At 38.8% G+C, this 17,557-nt stretch overlaps 1 protein-coding gene across 1 annotated transcript in view; it reads right to left on the bottom strand.

Moving 5' to 3' along the window:
* The window catches only part of CPEB3 (cytoplasmic polyadenylation element binding protein 3), a 144,600-nt gene that overhangs the window by 57,964 nt on the left and 69,079 nt on the right, over positions 1-17,557 (bottom strand). The window contains exons 4-5 of the mRNA XM_024739545.1: positions 9,544-9,711; positions 7,486-7,575 (exon numbers count right to left, since the gene is read on the bottom strand). Coding sequence (XP_024595313.1) covers positions 7,486-7,575; positions 9,544-9,711 — 258 coding nt within the window. The remainder of the gene's footprint in view (positions 1-7,485; positions 7,576-9,543; positions 9,712-17,557) is intronic.

Raw genomic sequence — 17,557 nt, 5'->3', positions numbered from 1 at the left:
ATCCATTAACAAACATCTGAGGGCTAGCCGTTGATGCAGGTACTGAGTATAGAGCAGTGAACAAAACATAAAAATCCCTGTTCTCATAAAACTTACATTCCAATCTGGAAAGCAGAAAAACACATATAATTTTTTTCAGGTTGTGATAAAATAGGTACTTTGAGGAAAAATAAAATGAGGGTAAGAGGTACAGAGAGTAAGAGGGTAGAGGGGCTGCTATGTGAGATGAGGAAGTCAAGAAAGGTCTCCCTGTGAAGGTGTCATTTGAGCAGAGGCCTGTCTAAGGGAAGAGAGGAGTGGTCCATTCAGAAATTTGGGGGAAGATGGTTTTAGACAAAAGGAAGTACTAAGCCCGAGAAGCCTCAGTTTACCTCAAGGAATAGCAAAGGAGTCAGTGTGGCCATAGAAGGTAAGGCAGAGAAGGACAGAAGATGATGTCAAAGAACACCCAGGACTTGACCGATGAGACCCAAGAGGAAAAGGTTTAAATGTTTCATGTACAAGATTCATATCGATGTGGTTCCTGGCTTCTGCAGGGGTCCATTATATTCCAAACACGTAGGCAAAAAGGTAAGTCCACAACTGTAATGTACCATTTATCTGACTCGGAAAATGTGCTGCAGATGTCCAAATTAGCATAAACTTCATAAAGAAAATTGCTTTGGGAAGCCATGTGATATCAAATCCGGAGTCATTAAGATTTTCATTTCTTTTAACTCTGGTTAAGCTTCTGCTGCAAATTTTTCCTAAAGAAAATACTATGAAAGGAAAACCACACACAAAAGGATATATTAACAGAAGCATTATTTATAATAGCCTACATAACCAACAAGCAAGTAAATTATGGTGCAGAAGTAGGTTAGGCAGCCACTTAAAAAATATGAAAATTAAGCAGAAACTTGGGAGGAAGGAGAATGGAAAACTGTATCTCTGCTATTATTACACTCCCACAAAAAAAGATATATATGAATAAAGACTGGAGGGAAACAAAACTGATGATGGTTGGCTCCACTAGGGAGGCAGGATTATTCTAACTGCTTATAATATAACACTTGTTCACTGTGGCCAGATTGCTTTGTTCTGCTTCTACTACTTCATTAAAATATTAAGGCCTAGAATTAGGATAACAATAGAAATTACTATGATCATGTACTTGACAAGAGGGCCACATGCAACTCTATTCCATGAAGGACTTCTCAATAACGCTGTGATATCTGATGGTGCTGACTATTCTTTCTTGAAGCTTCTTTCCTTGCACCTCCATAGCCACAGACATACCCCAAGTCCTTCACTCACTTGCATCTCCACTGCAATGTCCTCTTTTTCTTTCTGGTTCCTGACAAAACCTACTTATTAATGGCTTTTCATTTTCTTTTCCCTCCACGCTATAAAGATGACTCGCAAGAGATGTGTATCTCCAGCTCCAGACTCTTTTCCGAAACTCCCTAGCCACAATTCCAACTGCCCATTAGGAATTTCCTCTCAGATAAGATGTGAGGACATACCAAACTCTACAGATCTTCAAACATTTCAACACTACACCAAACTGGTTTTCCCTCTGCTGACTCCCTCACATTCAATAGTGTCACGATTCTCCCATTCAGTGGAAGGAATTTTAGCACAACCCTGCCATCAAATCTATCACCATCATGATTTACTCTATCAGTAAGACCACTGGTCCCTTTCTCCCTTCATTCTAGTAATACCTCAATGCTACTATCTTAGGAGTTCATGGTCCTTATTACTTCTTATGAGCTTGATTACAGAAAACAGCTAAATGGTTTTGCTGACCCTGGCTAAAAAACCAAAACCAAATACTAAACCTAACCTCTCCCTTGCTTAAAAAAAAAAAGAAAAACAAAAGTCTTGAATGATATCTGAGCTCTAAGAAAGTATCCTATGCGCACTGTGTCATTTAATCCTCATAAACCCAGAAGTGGTATTATTGTTTCCACTTTACTAGAGAAAGCCTGCGTGCAGCAACAAAGACCCAAGGCAGCCAAAAATAAAAATAAATAAATTAAAAATTTTTTTTAAAAAAAGAGACAGAGAGAGGGAGAGAGATTTAGGAAGATTAATAATCACCCCAAAGATATAGCAATGGCAAGTAGTGGAACAGGAATTCAACCCAGGCAGCTGACTCCAGAGCCTGTACTCTTTACTACCTACTAAAAACATAGTGATGTTGATTAGTATTTTGTATGAATGCAGGATTTGGTTCATGCGCTAACATTTGGGAGAACGTCCCTCTCTCCAGGACTCACAACTCCAACTCTACTATTCCAGAAGTAAAAAGCATGAGAATGCAATCTCAGGAAACTTCCTCAATATTTTGATTAGAGTTGAATTTCTTTTCATCATCAAGAACCAAAGGCAGAAAACACAAAGGAAGACTTTGCTTCAGCTTTATCAATAGCTATTTGAAAGTTTGTTTGTTTTTTTGCGGTACGCAGGCCTCACACTGTTGCGGCCTCTCCCGTTGCAGAGCACAGACTCCGGACGCACAGGCTCAGCAGCCATGGCTCACGGGCCTAGCCGCTCCATGGCATGTGGGATCTTCCCGGACCGGGGCACGAACCCATGTCCCTTGCATCAGCAGGCGGACTCTCAACCACTGCGCCACCAGGGAAGCCCCAATTTGAAAGTATTTTAAACTGATATTTCTATTTGATCCAACTCTATTCTGTCTCTACCCCAAAGACAAACACCACACAAATGCCTTTGTATCTACTCTCTCTGGGGGACTACAGCAATTCAGGGAAGGGAAAATAATCGTACTTTTTTTTCAAGACTTTCTTTCACGTCATTTTCTCCACCCTCATAACATTCCAACCATACTTCCTTCCCTTCATTTCTTCAAAGGTAATAAAGCCCTTTTCATACTCACTATTTCCCATATGGTACTCCTCTGCTTGGAACTTGCTTCCCTACGCTTTCTAGTTAACTCCTCAATTTTCAGGTCTACTTAATCGCTATTTTCTCAAAGAAGCTCTCTCCATATACCCAATCTAAGTCGATGTCCCCCTTTTAGAGTCACCGCACTCTCCATTTTTTCCTTTAGAGAACTATTATAGTTTATAATTGTGGTATATTGTGACTATTTGACTTCTTTAATTTCCCCCACAGGACTCTAAGTTCAGGAGGTCTGAGAACATATCATGAAGACACGATCTGATTTCCATGCCTTCTTTTGCCTCCAGGTTCTCAGAGGTGCTCTGGAGAACACCAAGCAATTACCTGTTTGTGGCCCACAGACAAATGATCCAGAGGGCTCTGCATATCCTCAAAGAGTTGATCAAATGCCTTAGTGGCTTTGTGCTGGAGAGAACCCCAGTCTCCATCACCTCCCACTCTGCTGGCCCAACAACACTTAAGGGGACAGCTGACGTGCTTGGTCACTGTTTCTCTACATGGATATTAAGTTCTCCACAGTCCACAGAAATGGCCATGGTTTTACAAACCGTACTCCACATCTGTACACGTATACTTGCTGGATACATGAATGGTTCTGTTTATTTCATTAGGCATACACTTTCTGAGAAAAAGACAGGAGGACTCAATAGTGAATGGTTCATATTTTCCTCTTATTTACACATAAGCCTAAAGCATACAGCCAAAGGAACTGTGCCTTATGGCCAAGCTGAGGTGACCTAAGAAAACTATAATCGGCAAGAGGGGGATTACCAAAAAAGCACTGACCTGAATTAAAACCTAAGGAATTTAAGGAAAAATAGAAACAGCATGAGGAGGTATTATTAAGAAGGCACAGAACAGTTTGGGGTGAACTACTTAGATGTTCCCAATGTTCAAAGCAATGGGCATGGATTCTCAAAGTTACTTCAATCTTGGAATAACACCAAATTTCTTTAGGTCCTTCCAAACTAGGTCAAACCTTCAGACTTTAGCTGAGAGCAAAACACAACAGGAGCCAACAGTATAATTATTTCTCCTACTTGACCCCAAAATCACCAGAAAGGCAATCTGCTCTCGGAGGATGCAAGCCTGAGGACCAGAATCAGGAGATCCAGATTCTCTTCTTGGCCTGGCTCTCCCTAGTCCATCTCAACACTTAACCTCAGCTATAAAATAAGGGCACTTTCTCTAACGTTCTACAATTCTCTATTATTGTGCTGTTACATAGGAGTGGTACCAAAACCACAGAGTTCATAGAGCTGCTAAACTCTATACTGCTCATACCAACCCAAATGTTCTCTCTTCAACTCTCAGAAACAAATTTAAGTAGGATATTGTAGAGAAGACATATGCACAGAAAAGGCAAACAAGAATAATGGTGGTCCAGAATCCATTAGGCATAAGGTATGACTAGAGATGGGAAAATATGTAGCTTGGAAAAGAGAAGACTTAAAGAGAAACTGACAGTTCTTTAAGTACCGAGAAATATATGTCACAATAATGACTCAGTTTTACTTTATCGAACACAATTGACCATTGGGTAAAGACTGCATGACCATATATGTTTATCTTCATTTTTACTTTTTACAATGACCACCTTCAATAGAAGAACAAAATTTAATAATTAGTTAGGTCTGCAAATACACAGACTTCCTCTGAAATAAACTGCCTCCTTTGTCACTGGATGTCTCAGAAGCTAAATGAACAATTCTCTGGGCTATTTTAGAACAGGAGTCAATAAACTTTTTGCAAAGGGATTTGAGGGCCACATATAGTCTCTGTTACCTATTCTTCTGTGTGTGTGTGTGTGTGTGTGTGTGTGTTTCCACAACCCTTAAAAATATAAAAACCATGCTTAGCTCACAGGCCAAAGATAGTTTGCTGACTCGTGTTCTGCAGGTGTGCTGTCCAATAAATATGAGTCACATATGTAATTTAAAATTTTCCAATATCTACATTTAAAAAGTTAAAAAGAAACAGGAGAAGTTAATTTTAATATACTCTCTTTAATCTAAAATATCCAAAAAACTATCATTCTAACATGTAAACAAAATTACTAATGAAATTCTTTACCTTTTTTTAAAACTAAGTCTTTGAAATTCAGTGTAGGGAAACAGAAGAGATGATCTTCCAAGCAATACTTAATTCTAATGACTCAAATCAATGAGGAAAAAATGGAACTGTCAATAAATGACTGCTGGGACAACTGGCATGATACCGGGAAAAATAAAGCTGGATACTTTTTTGTGACTCACTCCATTATAAATTCCAGAGGGAAATGAGATGTTGATGTAAGAAAGTAAAATAATAAATTCAAATGGCCAGTAAGAGAAAAAAATGCCAAAAAAGACGTTATTTTAACCATCAGATTGGCAAAGATCAAAAAAGAGCCATATCGCTAGACCCTCAATAAAACAAAGTTTTACAAATCAGGTACTATTACTGGGAACATAAATGTGTATGACCTTTGTTAAGGGCAGCTTGGCAGTATGTATAAATATGTACCTCACTTCTGGAAATTCACCCTAAGAGGTAATTAGAAAAAAGCAAAAAAAAATGAAGGCACAAGGATATTCACTGAAGCATCATCCATGAGAAAAAACAACTGAAAGCAACTTAAATGACCATCAGTAGGACTGATTAAATAAAACAAGGTCATTAAGGATAATATAGGTTTCTTACAGAAAGATGTTGACATTGCTGGGGGGGAAATGCAGGTTATTAAACAGCATATATAGTGTGATCCCATTTATGTAAAATTTTAAATTTCATATAAATGTATATATTCATAAAGAGATATAAGAAGGATATTTAATAAAATGTATACAGTGATTATCTCTGACAGAGGTAGATTTGGGATAATTTTCTTTGGACATGACCATAGATGTGCTTATCTTCATTTTTATTTTTTACAATGATCACCTGACACCTTTTATCCCAGAATCATTTTTATAACCTTCTCAGAATGATTTTTTTTTCAACTAGTACTCTTAGAAATATCTTTTATACATGTCATTTAACAGAGTGTGTTACATGCACCACAGTGTGGTGAATACATTCTTTCACTGAAATAACACTGCCTTCATTCACACGTGCAGCTAGTACTCTCAGGAACATCTTGTTATACATGTGACTTTACAGAGTGTATTACATGCAGCACAGGGTGGTGAACTCATTCATTCACTGAAATACTACTATTCTGATTTAACAAACCATTAGCATTCTTAAAAACATGTTTTAAACATGTTTCTTTAGTGTTATACATGCACCACAAAGTGAATACATTCCTTCACTGAAATAATCAGCATGATGATCTTTATCTTTTTTGACTAACATAAAACTTAATTTTAAAAATTATTGAAGATTAACAGAAGAATGTTAAAAGCAAACGAACAGCCTTATATTATTTTTCATAGGCTATAAAGAGAGTGGAGAGAAGTACAGGTGACAAATCTAATAAACCAGACATAAAAGGAAGCTCCTGCCTTTCCTAGGTTAAGCTATAATTTGATTCCTATACAAGGCCCAGGAAGGACAAGTATTTTGACTCCATCTTCTTGTGGTGAGTACTGTTATACAATAATACACATCAAAACCCCATTCCTTAGAGATGAAGGACATCCTTGAAACATACAGAACATAACACAAGAAGAAAACTTTCTCTTTAACTCAAAACACTCTTCAGTATAAATCTAGGAACATATGTAGAATTAATATCACCAGAAAAGTTCCCTAGATTCCACAGAAATGACAAACTATAAACAAAGTGATATATTTTCATGCCCTCATAAACTAAGAAAAAAGCCTATCAAAAATAAGGGAAAGGGCTTCCCTGGTGGTGCAGTGGTTGAGAGTCCGCCTGCCGATGCAGAGGACAAGGGTTCGTGCCCCGGTCCGGGAAGATCCCACATACCGCGGAGCGGCTGGGCCCGTGAGCCGTGGCCGCTGAGCCTGCGCGTCCGGAGCCTGTGCTCCGCAATGGGAGAGGCCACAACAGTGAGAGGCCCGCGTACCGCAAAAAAAGTAAATAAATAAAAATAAAAAATAAGGGAAGCAAGGTCATGTAAAGAGTCCTTTATTAGTGTGCCCTCTACCTGTTAAAAGGCTAAGTCACTTAAGATACAGACATGGATAAAAGTAATTTTATATAATGTCATTTTTCAGTCACTAGCTTTCCCAAGTTTGGGGTGTATAAGATCTATAAAACCATAGGGCTATGGGCTACTAATAAAATTTGACTCAAAACGATCTTTTCTTTTCCATTGCTGACATTCCTCAAAACCCTGGATCTCTTCTCTCAGTTAATGAAAAGTTAGCCAAGGCTCATTCACAATAAACTCACAGGATCTCACTGTCAATAAAAGTAGATGCCACGAAACAATCAGTGTGCCCCTGGGAGAATAGTCTCCAAGTGGAAACAGTAAAATATAAAAAGATGATCAACATTAAAATGTTTTCTTAATTGGGGGGAAAAAGTCAACAGCTGTTTTCAGAGTTAAAAGGCTGCCTTTTATTGAGTTATCATGTTAGCTCTCCAATAGGCAGGCAGTGCAGACATTTTAAGCGCATTACCTTTAGGAGGAAAATACGACTTGCTTTCAGCTTTGTGAGGCCAGTCTACGACGAGAGGTCCAAACCTGCGAAAGCTGGCAGTGATCTCATCTACAAAACAAAGAAGGACTCTTAGCAGAAGAGAAAATAATACTGCAAACAGAATAGCATAAAATATGTCTTTTTATTTTAAAATGTTTTTTCTTTTTTTAATATATTTATTTATTTATTTTATTTTTGGCTGAGTTGGGTCTTCGTTGCTGCACGTGGGCTTTCTCTATTTGCGGTGAGCGGGGGTTACTCTTCGTTGCGGTGCGCAGGCTTCCCATTGCAGTGGCTCCTCTCGTTGTGGAGCACGGGCTCTAGGGCGCGCCGGCTTCAGTAGTTGTAGCATGCGGGCTCAGTAATTGTGGCGCACAAGCGTAGTTGCTCCGCGGCATGTGGGATCTTCCCAGACCAGGGCTTGAACCTGTGTCCCCTGCATTGGCAGGCGGATTCTTAACCACTGCGCCACCAGGGAAGTCCTATTTTAAAATGTTTTGAGAGCTATATTCTAAAGCATTTTTACAGAAGTCAAACTTACTAAGTGAAATACCATTGTATTTCAACAATGCAGAATGTGTTCCTAACTATAATTCACTTCCCTTCTTCACTTCCAATAAACCTGATATAAAGAATTTGGAAGGAAAAAAGTCTGACATTAGCTAAGGTGACCTCTCTATCAAGTAAAGAGGAGATTCTAAAAATAGGAATGTTCTCTGTTTTTAGAAAAAGAGGCAAAAATACACAAAATATTTAAAATACACTTCCACTTGTGTGGTGAAATAATCTCTAAGATTATTAATCTTAGATTATTATTAAGATTGTTTTAGAAATATTATTCCTTTGGTGAGGAGTAGGGACAATAAGTAGGTAATTCTATTTAGGGATAAGAGAAAGCTAAAGCCAATGGTCTTTTTCTCTCATACATACCTACTACACAGCCTATAAAGAAAATGTTTCAAAAGTTATAGCTTAACAAATTTATCTTTTCCTTCTGACTTTTGACTCAAAGCAGAAGGTTATAACTAAGCTCCTAATCAGGTTTAAATTGCCACTCTCTCAGCCATGATCAAAAACTTGGTCTTAAAGGAAAATCCAATCCATGGATGAGATTAACACTAGTAGAAGAATAGTTTAGAGGAAAATGTACAACCTTAAAGCAGTAAGCCTAAAGTAAAACTATTTTTAGAGACTATTCTTCTCTCATTATGAAAAAAAGAAAATCATGATAAATCAGAGAAATATCATAGCTTAAATAATACTGGCAAAACAATTCTGCTTTAACAATGTTTTTATAGCAGATCCAAAGCCTTAGAATTAGAGCCACTGTTATTTCCCTTGAGGTAACTTTGTCACAATTCTATTTCATTTGTCCATTCAACAAATAGTTATTGACAACCTACTATATGTTGGCTGGCTTTAGGCATAAGTGAAACTCACTTTTGGATTGGCAGTATCTCAAAAATGTTATTAGGAAATATTCCAATAAGTCTTCATTCTTTTAAAGGCAAGAGGGGGTGCTTCATTAATAGGTATCTACATTAAAATATGAGATGGTATGGTGTGATGGATAGGAGCAAAAGCTCTGGAATCAGACTGATTTTGATTCCAGCTGCGCCATTAGCTGCATAACCCTGGATAAGCTGTTTCTCTCTGATCCTTAGTTTCCTCACCCACAAAACAGAGCTGGGAGGAGACGCCTTACAGGGTAGCTATGGAGATTAAACAAGATAATGTAAAGCACCTGGCACAACAATGGGCTTGTGGTACGAGTTTCATACATATTAGCTCTCATTATTATTTAAAATGTATCCCCAAACAAATAACTAGGAAATGGGAAGTTGCTTGAAGACTGCTATGTATGAAGAGCAGACCTAAAGTGTACAATCTCTCACTTCCCCATCTATCAAATATCCTCATCTCCTGACACCATGATATGAACGTCCTGAAGCTGCCTTCAAGAAGAGAGGTACGGTCAAATCACACAAATAACAAACCTGGCCTTTATAAAGTCATTAGAAAGTGAGTGCATTGTACCTTCATCGATATCAGGGGGAAGGCCTCCAACAAACACCTTTCTAGAGTAGCGTTCTACTCGCTCCCCATTTTGACAGCGAGTGGGAGAACTTAAGCCGGATGACAAGGACTGATCTCCGTGACTGTCGTCCAGGAAGGCATCTTCAAAGGGAAAGAGAGAGGATCGACCTGAAACAAATGTGGGAGTTTCTATGGTTAAAATTATTTTCCTGTACAACACATGCTTTATTAGGAGTTGAAGCACAGAGTGAAGCATTCCAAAAAATATATCCTGAGCTGTGACTTTTTCAATAGAATAAGCGACTGCAGGTTACCAGGTCTAGACAAGTTTAGAGTGTCATTTTTGTGTAAAGCTATGTACAGCACAGAAACAACTGGATCGATATTAAGGAAGAAGCGTCAAAAATTGCAGCTGTTTTCGCTGCTAAAAAAATTAGTACATTTTACTCATACAGTCCCTATCACTGCTGCTAAAAGTATTCAGCAGTTGTTTTTCCTTACCCCAGGGTTTTCTTAAAATAAATGGAAAAGTAATCTTTATTGACAGATTTTGATTGTTCTTTATGGTGATTTCAGAGGTTCATGTCTAAAGACTGGGTCTGATAGCTGATGGAATATTAAACTGATGACAGAGGCTGGTAACTTCTCTGATAGCAGTACTAAAAATGATCAAGTTTTCCCTGCCATTCCAAGCTACTCCAATTTAGAAATAAACATCCACAATAAAAAAGGGTGGGGCAAGTAAATGAAGACATGTAAATTAAGATATGGGAGTATAGATGTAGATGTGGTTATGACATCTTTATTAATCTAAGCTGTATTTTATATCACTCAAAAAAACAATGTCTATTGTTAACTCTATAGCCAAATAAAGTCTGTAAAGGCCCTATCCACTCCACATGACATAAGAAAGATGCCAGTAGTTAAAGTCTGTCAATAAATGTAACATAATAATGCCATCTGGCATCACAAAATAAAACCTAAGTTTAAAAAATATATATAGGTCTTCCCTGGTGGCAGAAGAGGTTAAGAATCCGCCTGCCATTGCAGGGGATATGGGTTCGGGCCCTGGTCTGGGAAGATCCCACATGCCGCGGAGCAACTAAGCCCGTGCACCATAACTACTGAAGCCCGCACATCTAGAGCTTGAGCTCCGCAACAAGAGAAGCCACCGCAGTGAGAAGCCCGCGCACCACAATGAGTAGTAGTCCCGGCTCGCCGCCAACTAGAGAAAGCCTGCATGTAGCAACGAAGACCCAACACAGCCAAAAATAAATAAAAATAAATTTATTAAAAAAAAAATATATATATATATATATTTGTTTTTCCTGTTTGAGTCAGTGAGTTCCTAGTAAAGGTTTCCACTAGGATCCACTCTAAAACTGAAATATCTTGAGCTCTCTAACTTCTGAAAAAAAGAAAAATTCCCCTCTAAAATAAATCATACACTCTTCAAAAACAGGACACTGTCTTCCCTATTTAGTCTCTCCTCTCTGTATTTCCCTGAGACCTAGGTTCTGCATCACTACAGCCAACTCTCTAAAACAGAATATAAATAGCCCTAGAAAAATACTGAACATTAATTCTTCTGTAAAAAAGTTACTAATATAATTCTGTTTATTTTATGAACAACCCAGGTGGTATAAGAAAGGCACTGTTTTGATGTTGAGAGTTAATAAGTAAAAGGACCAAAGAATTTTTTGTTCAGCTCTTCCCAGCTTAGCTACAAAGAAACAGAACAAAATTTGTCACCTCGTGTTACCTAGCATTTTTAGCCTGGCAAGGACAAACAATAGACAGTAAATTCTCATCCCCTGATGTCTGTTTTGTTCATTGGGGGTAAAAGAACTAGATCTGCAGCAACTATAGGCAAAACGAGCTTCCCCAAAACATCCAGAGATGTTCTCCCACGGCTCTCGGATTTGCTTTTCACATAGTCCACGCTCAGTGAATTATGTGCCTAGGCCTACTCACACACCCAAATCAGCATTTCCCACATTATGTTCCTATCCCCGCCTCTTAGCCTCAACACTAGTAACATGAGATGCTCAGAAAACAAAAGCTGGTGGCGGGGTGGGGGAGGGATTGGGAGAACTAAATAATATTGGAAAATACTGCACACCTTATGCCCTTCCCAGAGATTCACAAGCCATATTAGAATACAAAGACTGGGGAAAAAAAAAAAAAAAGAATACAAAGACTGGGAAAAGTTCTGCAGTAAAATCACTTAATCTAGCATTACTTGGATTTAAGATAAAGGAAACTTTAACATACATGTATAACTCAGTGGCAAACACTTGAAGAAATGTTTATCCACATTCCAGGAACAGGACAGATAGTTATTTGGACGTCGCTGCCAAAGAAATCAAGTCTGGTGAGAGATAGGCAAGCACATAATTATAAAATAGAGAAATACTAAGAGAAGACTTTACCAAGTGACACAATGGCACAATTTACTGCTCTACAGAAAAAGGTAGCAAGGGGTGGGGAGGGCTTTATAGTGATTTCACAGGAGGACAATTTTGAGCAGAATCTTGTGGGAGTGGGAGTTTCTAAGGTGAAGAATAAGAATCCACAGAGAAAAGAACTTTCAAAACAGCTCTTATCTTTCCCTCCAAACCTGCGCCTCTAGCATCCCCTGCAATCTCAATAAAAATGACTATTATCCACACTCAATTCAATCTCGAAATCTAGGAGTCATCCCTGACATCCCTTTCTTTCATATTCCACATCTAGTCCATCTCTCACTAAGTCCTACCAACTCAAGCTACAAAATAATTCTTCAATCCATTTAGTTCTCTCCACCTTCAGTCCTAACACCCTGGTCCAGATTGCCATCATCTCTCCCCTGAACAGCCTTATGAGGCTATACAACAACCTGTTTAGTCTACTGATTTCTACCTTGTACCCACAATGCTTTCTCTATAAAACAGCCAAAGTCACCATTTTCAAATATTAATCTGAACATGTAACTACACTCTTCACCCCATTCTTAAAACCCCTTACCCCTTATTTGGATAAAGTACAAAAACACTGTAAACTGTAAGGCCTCTGCCTACCTCTCCTTCATCATAGTTGCTGCCTCTCCCTCTGGTTCACTAACCTCCAATCACCCAGACCTCTTTAGAAATTCCTGATTATTCCTCCCTGCTTCAGGCCCTAAGGACAAGGTGTTCTCCCCACCCAAAACAAACACCCTCCTCTCAACTCCCCAATTTTCTAGTTAATTCCTATTAATTCTTCAGGTCTAAGCTGAAAAGTCATTGAAACTCAGGTAGAACTTTCCTGACCTTCTAGATTAGATTAGATGCCCATTTCTATCTACTCACAGCACTTTTCCTAACATTTTTTCCTCAATTACCATTATGCTATCATACGGGTTTTCATTTGGTATCTCGTTTCCCAACCCCGTGAAACTGTAAGCTCTATTAGGACAAGGACCAATTTAATCTTGTTCACCACTGTATCTTCATGTCTTAATAAGGGCACATAAAATAGGTATTCAGTAAGTGTTAAAAGCGAGGCAGTAGACAAGAAAGGAAAACAGTATGTGCAAATAAATACTGGCACACAACATACAGGTGTGAGGACGGCAAGAGATGGGATCCTGTTCCTAGAAAATTGAGACCTTTTCTCCTCCTTCTGTTTGTTCAAGCATTCGTTTTACAGTATATATTACAAAAGCAACAGGAAATTTCCACATTTTCCAAATTTGCTATTTCATTCTAATACTAGCTTTTAAAAAAAAACCACACTCACTCCCTGAAGACTCTGATACTCCCATCTAATCCATCTTCCATCCTGTCAGAATGACGTCTCTAAGATGTCCCGGACCATGTTATTCCCTCCACCCCAAATCCTACAATAGCTACATCACCTCCACTAGCAATCTGCACCCAGGGAGAGGGAGGATGGGGTGAAATTCTGAACAAATTTGTGACTGTCCAGTTGAGAGATGAGGAAGTCTTGAACCAGATCAGTGAGGAGAAGCAGCGGATGTTCAAGACATTCTGGAACAAAGAGAACTTTCTTTCTGCATGGCCAACATAACCACAGCTTCCCCGGAGTATTTTGGCAAAGAAAATAAAAGCAAATGTTAATTGCAAAAATTTGGGCTGTTTTAAAAATTGGTTATGGGTACTTAAGAAACTTTCCAAGGTTTTAAAACCAAACTTGTCTTATTATTAGTATATAGAGTACCGTAGACTTTAGTAATAAATTTGCCCCTGGAAATGAAACTGCTAAGAATTCACACATACATGATGTTTCTCTAACTGTAAGCTAAAGAACTAAGAATACAGGTCTCAGAACTCAATCCTCAGATCTACTTAAATTGAATCATGGAGGTCAAACTTGAAAATCTGCACTTTTAACAAATCTCCTCAGTGACTCCTATGCTCAAACTTAAGAACCACTGAAATGCAGATTATCTGTCTGTAGCAGACAGCCACTAAAAGAGACATTGTGTGAAGTGTATGGAGCCTTGGGAAACATCCAAGTTCAATCAAGTTAAGAAAAGTATACGATGGGACTTCCCTGGCAGTCCAGTGGTTAAGACTTTGCCTTCCAATGCAGGGGGTGAGGGTTCGATCCCTGGTCGGGGAGCTAAGATCCTACATGCCTTGGGGTCAAAAAACCAAAACATAAAACAGAAGCAATATTGTAACAAATTCAATAAAGACTTAAGAAAAAAAAAAAAGTATATGCTCAGGAATGGAATACAAAATCTAGAATCTAGTCAACCTTACTGTAACATGACTGCCTCAAGTACTGATGGAACAAAAAGTTAGTATGCAGGAAGCATTTAAAAGACAGAAGGGTAGACTAAGAACTTGCAGCATTTACCTAACTCATATCAACAGGAGATAGGAGGACTTTGACAATACTGTCGGGATTACTCCTATGTGGGACAGAATGGCTCATTTGATCTTTCCAAAGCCTGAAAACCATCTATTTCCCTATGCTCTAATTATAAGCTCCTGAAGGGCTGTTCTATGAATTTAGTGCCTTATTATGAAGAGGTGACTCTTGAACTAGCAGAAAAATAATCAGCCACTGAAATTATATTTCTGTTACATCCATCTCCATGATAAGATGAAACACTGGTATTCCGATCTGTCCAGTAGACTAAAGAGGTTGGTATTCGTGCATTCATTTGGTTGGCATAAATTATCCTCCCATGACAAACAGTCCCTGGGAAGACTGGTATAATTTTAGTTCCTGGACATGCATTACTAGAAACTGAAACTTAAGAGGATGTACCCAAACTGTATCCCATGAGAGGCCCTGCTTCACTAAAGTAGTATCTCTCTGACATACTTCTTTTCTTTAATAAAAGCATTCCCCAAGAAGCAGCCGCATAGCACAGGGAGATCAGCTCGGTATGTAGCTGATTCACTTTGTTATAAAGCAGAAACTAACACACCATTGTAAAGCAATTATACTCCAATAAAGATGTTAAAAAAAAAAAAAGGCATTCCCCAAGACCAAAATGTTTTAAGTAAGTCACGTTACTTACCAAAAATTATATTCTATGTACCTAGCATATAAATCTGCTTTAGAATCTCATGAAACTTTCACATAAAATATTCATATTCAATATTTCAACAGAAACAGGAGAAATACTTCTCAACTGCTGCACTTTGGCCATTTGGCTTTCTCTTCCACCAATGGTCTGGTTTTCTGATATCTATTTTCAATTAATAAGCAGAATGTAGTTTTTGGTCCAGTAAATGGACAAAAAGTCTCTGGATGTAGAGATGACTTAAGGCTAAAGGAGCCTTGGACTTCCCTGGTGGCGCAGTGGTTAAGAATCCACCTGCCAATGCAAGGGACACGGGTTCAACCCCTGGTCCAGGAAGATCCCATATGCCGTGGAGCAACTAAGCCCGTGCGCCACAACTACTGAGCCTGTGCTCTAGAGCCCACGAGCCATTATATATATATAAATAAATAAATTTATTTTTAAAAAAAAAAGCTAAAGGAGACTTGGAAGACAAGGGCCAAATAAGAAACCTGCAAAGCCTAGTTAAGCATGGAAGGTTTGTCGAAGATAACTCTTCCCCAGGAGGTTCCGTTTCCTGCAGCTTATGAGGGGAAAACAAAAGCCCACTAGCCATGCTGTGCTGCTAAAACTGCTTGGACCTCACCTCTGAGCTGCCACGTCTCTGCTGTCAATCCAGCAGCTCCAGGGCACTCCTGGCCTAATATTTCCACTCCAAGCCTGGCCCTTTCCATCTTAGTTTTACAAGGCGCTCAGAAATAAGTCACTCTGGGGATTTTTTTTTTTTTTAATGGATTATGAAGCATGTCTCCCTTAAGAAAAAAAAACTGCCTATAAGTCAAGATAGTCAGATTCCAGCCTAGGTTGTTCTACTCTATGACCTTGGACATTTCACTTATCTGAGTCTCATTTACATAATGAGAGATTTGAACTAGATGAAAGGTTTCAAATCTCTGGGGGCAACAACATTCCTTTTAAAAAAAAAAAAATTATTTATTTAGGCTGCGCCAGGTCTTAGTTGTGGCAGGATCTTCGTTGTGGCTTGTGGGATCTTTAGTTGCGGGATCTCGGCATGCGGGATCATTTTTAGTTTTGACACACGGACATCTTAGTTGCAGCAAGAGGGCTTCGTAGTTGCGGCATGCATGTGGCAACTAGTTCTCCGACCAGGGATCAAACCCGGGCCCGTGCATTGCGAGCGTGGAGTCTTACCCACTGGACCACCAAGGAAGTCCCAGCATTCCTTTTATTACACAAAACTCTTACATAAAACCCCATTTGTTCACTTCTTTCCAATTCCACTGCCATCATCCTATCCTAAAGCAGCAGCATCTCTTGCCTAGACTACTACCATCATTCCAACGTAGACAACCCACTTCTCTCACTCTACTCCAAACAACAGCCAGAGTACTCTTAAAAACATAAAACTGATCACTTGACCATGCTTTAAAACATTCATAGATTTCCTCTTGTACTTGGACCAAGTTCAAAATTCTTACCAGGAGCTAAAGCCCAGCAAGATCAGATTTCCTTCCTTCCTCCAACCTCATCTTAATACACCCTCCCTTCTCTCCCACCAAGCTCAGCCATTCGGGGCTCTATTTACTTCCTCAAACAAAGCCCTTTCTTGCCTCAGGTGCCTCTCCCCTCCCCCACCACTCCTTTTTAATACAGCTTTATTAAGAAATAATTTACTTTTTATACAATTCATCCTTCTAACCCATTAGCAGTCACTCCCCATTTTCCTTGAACCCTCTCAGCCCTAGGCAACCACTAGTCTACTTTCTGTCTCAATAGATTTGCCTATTCTGGACATTTCATAAAAGTGAAATCATCCAACATGTGATCTTTTCTAATTGCCTTCTTTCACTCAGCATAATGTTTTCAAGGTTTATCAATCTTGTAGCATTTATCAGTACTATGCTTCAAGCCTCTTAAAATAGCTGTATTATGATGTCTGGAATTTCCTTTAAAATATTCTAAGGGAAAAAAGGACGGGGAACATATGAAACACGGTTGGCAAAAATGTTGATAATCATTGAAGCTAAGTGATGGGTACACAGTTCATTAAACAATTCTATTTTTGTGCATGTTTGGAAATTTCCAAAATAAAACATTTATTTAAAGATAAATAAATCTTTCCATCCTTTCCATCCTTTGGGTTTGAGCTTAAATAACATCTCTTCAGAGAAAACCATCCTACCTTAAAGGGACCCTCCCATTTTTCCTGCCTAGTACTTATCACAACTTTTGAGTATAAAAATGTTTGTTAATACTGATGTATTACCTCTCTCTCCCCCACTAGAGTGAACACTCAGTAGAGAGACAGCTAGGGTCTAGCATCTCATCCAACCCATAATGGGCAAACAAACATTTAATGAATGAAATTAGGGTGGACAGCCCAGAACCCCTCCTTCATTATTAGTTTAGGCTCCTTCCAGAGCAACTTGCAAAAGTGAAAAATTTTCCTATTATTATAAGCAGCAATACTTCAGACACTATAGCTATGAA

Source organism: Neophocaena asiaeorientalis, unplaced genomic scaffold (genome assembly GCF_003031525.2).
Source record: "Neophocaena asiaeorientalis asiaeorientalis breed wild unplaced genomic scaffold, Neophocaena_asiaeorientalis_V1.1 scaffold597, whole genome shotgun sequence".
NCBI classification, from domain to species: Eukaryota; Metazoa; Chordata; class Mammalia; order Artiodactyla; family Phocoenidae; genus Neophocaena; species Neophocaena asiaeorientalis.
The sequence above is the reverse complement of the archived record's forward strand: the minus strand, read 5'-3'. Positions and strand labels throughout refer to the sequence as shown.